This window comes from Pelophylax lessonae (genome assembly GCF_965119305.1).
Source record: "Pelophylax lessonae genome assembly, chromosome: 8".
Classification (NCBI taxonomy): Eukaryota; Metazoa; Chordata; class Amphibia; order Anura; family Ranidae; genus Pelophylax; species Pelophylax lessonae.
Genome location: NC_138775.1, coordinates 70,756,376 through 70,761,214, shown reverse-complemented (window position 1 = coordinate 70,761,214; position 4,839 = coordinate 70,756,376). Strand labels below are relative to the sequence as shown.

The following is a 4,839-nucleotide window of genomic DNA, read 5'->3' as shown; positions in this document are numbered from 1 at the left end:
GTAGGAGAACCTGCTGACAGGTATAAAGTGCAGACACCTAGAGGTGCCACAGCTGTCAGTGCCCTCAATCTGCCCCCATGCTAGATCGCTCTGATCAGGTAACAGTCCGACACGTCCTATCTATGGTCAGAGCTTGGCTGCTTCCTTCCAATACATACATTCCTATTGATCTATTAATATAAATGGCTGCCTCACTGGCCAATAGGAAAGTGTGGGGAGCAGGAGGGATGGCGGACAAGCTTTATCACAACCAGAAAATGTCAGAATCGGACCGATCAGAAATTCCAGGCATTCAAGGACACCGAATGCTACAGCATGTATGTGCATAGAGATCCCGGTGTTTGCACTTTGTACCAGTCAGCAGCATTTAGGTTTTCTTTGGTTGTTTTTTTTTTTTTTGGTTGTTAAAGTGACTTAATAACTTTATGTCCTGCAAGGCAGTCTCTTTGCAGAATAACACAGAATATATCCTCTTAGCAGACAGAATAACACAGAATATATCCTCTTAGCACACATGAACACCCTTCCCTTGGAAGGCCTAATGTTTAATTTAAACACCCTGGATATGTAACGATCTCAGCACCTAAAAACAGTGCACAGAACATTGATGTGCAGTCATTCATAGCAACCAACCAGTCCTCTGAAGGATAGAATCTAAGTGATTGCTATGGGTTACTACACACACTGTAGCTTCATCCACTTAAAAAAGGCCTTATTTTTGGTATAATACGTAGTGCATTTCAAGTTTGTAACACAGACATCCCTGCATTTAGTAGCTGATTGCTGCATCCTCCAGGTATGATATTAGGATATTTCTGATGTGCCGTCCAAACCCAAGGGCAGAATATCCAAATACCCTTCTGGCAGTACCAGTAGACTTTATCTCTGAAATAAAACATAAATAAGTCCACTTATTAATAAAGATTCTAAATGCAAACAATTATGTTCATAATCATGTTCTGCAACAATACTTGGACTAGCCCATAGAGAAAAGAAAATAATAAATTGGGCAACAACTAAAGACGAAGAACTTCCAAAAATGATCTTTGCGGAGTTGCCGACAGAGTTGTATAAAGTACTCGAAACCCATACTTGAGTAAAAGTACAAGGGCTCGATCAAAAAGTGACTTGAGTAAAAGTACAAGTGCTTGATCAAAAAGTGACTTGAGTAGAAGTACTAAAGTATTCAACATTTTTTGTACTTAAGTATTGCAAGTAGTTTTCTTTTTAAATTTTGCTACTCAAGTACTGAAAGTAAAAGTACCAGTAGTTTTGAAAAAAAATTGCTACTCAAGTACTGAAAGTAAAAGTACAAGTACTGTGTTATGTAGTTATTAAAGAAAGAAGTCAAAAGTTTGAACATCATATTGTTTTTTATTATTTCAAATGCAGCTTTTATTTATAAATACAGTAGCATTTATTTTCGTATGCGCTGATAATACACATGTTTTGAGCTTCATGAAACCTGCCATCTACTGTTCTGGCAGTGGTAATTTTTATAATAGTAATGAGTAACTATGCAGCACAAAAAAAAATATTGGAGTAGAAGTATTGAAATCGTTGAAAAAATGTAGTGAAGTAAAAGTGGAAGTAGGAGAAAAAAATTCTACTCCAGGAAAGTACAGATACCGCCTTTCAGTACTTAAGTACAGTAGTGAAGTAGTTCTACTTAGTTACTATACATCTCTGGTTGCCGACCATTATTTTCGCATGCTATCTTATGGATTGGCCTGCAGAAGCCGGAATCTGTGCACTGGAGACTCTCATCATGTTAATGGGGAGAAGAGGTAGAGCATAGATCATGGTTGTGAAGCAAAGAACATTGAATAAAACATGGCTAGAAATAAAACAGGGCTCTGCTAACTACGGGGAAATATAAAGTGGAAAAAAATAGATAAGCTAATTAATTGATTTCTAAAAGGAATATTTTAAAAGAAAGGAAAAAGGTGTTCTATTTTATATGTCTAGTGGGGAAGGTTGGTGAAGCATACCGTTATTATTTCAGATTTCACAATTATTGTATTCCCCAATAGACAAGAGCATAAGAATGTGAAGAATGCTAATAAAAAGACTGAATGTGCTTGACCACTGAAGAAATATAGTTTCAATTAAAGCCACATTGATAGATAAGACAATGACTGTTCAGTACCAATGTGTATCTACCAGAGAGAGAGATTTTTAGCATCTTTGGGCCAACCAACAAAACCTATTTTTTTTTGCATTACTAAGGCTAGTTGGTGTCTGAATACCTTCTGTTTTATAGGAGACCTGTCAAGAAAGAAAAAGAGAGGCTGACATTTTATAGGACGCAAGGTTAACTTGATGGCCATGCAGCTTTGGGAAGTGATATCCTAATTCCTTCATGACACATTTTCTTTAAGTGCCGGTTCACACTTCAGTGATGTCAGACATCACAGTTGATTCGCGGCACACTGCAAATCACATGCGATGTCTGTGTGTTGCGAATTCAGCCATACAGATTGTATGGCTGAATTTGCATCGCATCCGGACCAGAGCCGCACAGGACCCTTTTTTTGGTCCGCACCAGAATCGGATCACATGGGTGTTCACACCTATGCGATCCGATTCATGTCTGAACTGAAAGTTGCCCAGCGATATGCAAACTGATCTGGGGTTGTAGTTTACTATGTATTGACACCCCCAGCGATTCGCATATGGCAGCGTGAACTGCCTGCGAGTCGAGTGCAATACGGGAACCCGCAGTGGATTTGTATGGTTCCCGCATCACATATGTGTGAACCAGCACTAAAAACTGTAATACATATTTTACTTCTAGCAGTGTGCCTATTTGTTTCTTATTTTTAACTGCGGGCCTTTGCTTGCCTTTATCTGGCCTTTGGGACACTACTCTTCCCACTAATACGTGGCACCATTCCTTCCACTGGCATCAACAATCAGGCACCATTCCTTCCAATGACACCAACAGCAGGGCAATATTTCCCCTGTCCATTTACACCTGCTGGTCCATAGGCAGGGCCGCTGATAGGCCAGTACAACTGGCCCTGTTGTACCGGGCCCGGAGTCCTCAGCTCTGCAGGGGGGCCCGGGCAATCTAAAATCTAAAACACAGTGCGGAATAATAAAAAAAAAAAAAGCCTTTTGAATTCACAGCATCCCCGCTCCTACTTACTTAACTAGTGTTTTTCCTTTTTCTGGACCCCTCTGTAATAATGTGCTGGTAGGTGTGGGAGGGACTACTTCTTCTGTTTCGGGCGCATGTCAGTTCAGTGCCCGCTCTGCATAGAATTCCTGCCTGCAGCCTGTGTAATGCCTTCCCCTGCCCTGGCGGAGTGATCTCTCTTCCCCTGCTTATGGCTCAGCTCTGTCTGCTCCCCACTCGTTCTGGAAGCTGTGTCTGTGAGGAGGCAGAGAGGAAACATCTCAGCCACAGGCAGCCGACATTTCTCTCCAGAAAGCAGGTAACAGCACTGCAGGAAGGAACTGAGGAGAAGAAGAGGTAAGTTAGTGAGGAGAAGAGGAGATTCATGATCGGGAGGCTGCCAGACAGTCACAGTGCAGTGCCTAACACAGCAGAACATTCAGGTGTGTCTGAACACTGAAGACACATTTTATTTCCCACAAAGTCAGGCAGGGCTAAAGATTGAAGGAAAGCCCAGAAAATCCACATTGTTTCTTTATGGATTTGACTTTGTAAACATTTACAGGATTGATGTAGCTAAATGTGCTTGCCTCACTGGTATTATTTCCCAAGTCAGCCTAAAGACTTCTATAGTAGAAAAAAAAAGTTATACTTTCAAATTTGTGCTTTTTAATCAAGCTGAGAACAGAAAAGCTTTTTTTCAGGTTGGAAATAAAATGATCAATAACCATAGCAGTGTCATTGAAGGCATCCTGTCACTTCTGTCACAAGGGAAAGTTACAGGAGTTCAATATGTAAGGAAGAGAGGATTCTCTCTGCCAGAGGTGGGAAGCATTGTGACTCTGCCCTACAAATCTCTGCTTTCACTTTATCTAAAAACTCCAATCCCAGACAGAGAGAAAGAGAGAGAGAGAGAGAGAGAGAGAGAGAGAGAGAGAGAGAGAGAGAGAGAGAGAGATTGGGAGAGACAGACTGAGAGGAGAAGAGAGAGATATTTATATAGATGGGGAGAGAGATGGAGAGACAGAGAAAGAAATAGAGAGAGACTGAGAGGAGAAGAGACAGATATATAGATGGGAGAGAGAGAGACTGAGAGGAGAAGAGACAGATATATAGATGGGAGAGAGAGAGACTGAGAGGAGAAGAGACAGATTTATAGATGGGAGAGAGAGAGACTGAGAGGAGAAGAGACAGATATATAGATGGGAGAGAGAGAGACTGAGAGGAGAAGAGAGATATATAGATGGGAGAGAGAGAGACTGAGAGGAGAAGAGAGAGATATATAGATGGGAGCAAGAGAGAGACTGAGAGGAGAAGAGACAGATATATAGATGGGAGAGAGAGAGACTGAGAGGAGAAGAGACAGATATATAGATGGGAGAGAGAGACTGAGAGGAGAAGAGACAGATATATAGATGGGAGAGAGAGAGACTGAGAGGAGAAGAGAGAGATATATAGATGGGAGAGAGAGAGACTGAGAGGAGAAGAGACAGATATATAGATGGGAGAGAGAGAGACTGAGAGGAGAAGAGACAGATATATAGATGGGAGAGAGAGAGACTGAGAGGAGAAGAGAGAGATATATAGATGGAAGAGAGAGACTGAGAGGAGAAGAGAGAGATATATAGATGGGAGAGAGAGACTGAGAGGAGAAGAGACAGATATATAGATGGGAGAGAGAGACTGAGAGGAGAAGAGACAGATATATAGATGGGAGA

The 4,839-nt window shown here is 41.3% G+C and overlaps 1 protein-coding gene across 2 annotated transcripts in view; it reads right to left on the bottom strand.

The window, feature by feature from the left end:
• Positions 1 to 494: 494 nt before the first annotated feature.
• The window catches only part of CARD19 (caspase recruitment domain family member 19), a 69,986-nt gene continuing 65,641 nt past the window's right edge, over positions 495 to 4,839 (bottom strand). For both annotated transcript variants that reach the window (XM_082264873.1, XM_082264874.1), the window contains exon 6: positions 495 to 885. In XM_082264873.1, the coding sequence (XP_082120999.1) occupies positions 770 to 885 (116 nt within the window). In that variant the 3' untranslated portion in view covers positions 495 to 769. The remainder of the gene's footprint in view (positions 886 to 4,839) is intronic.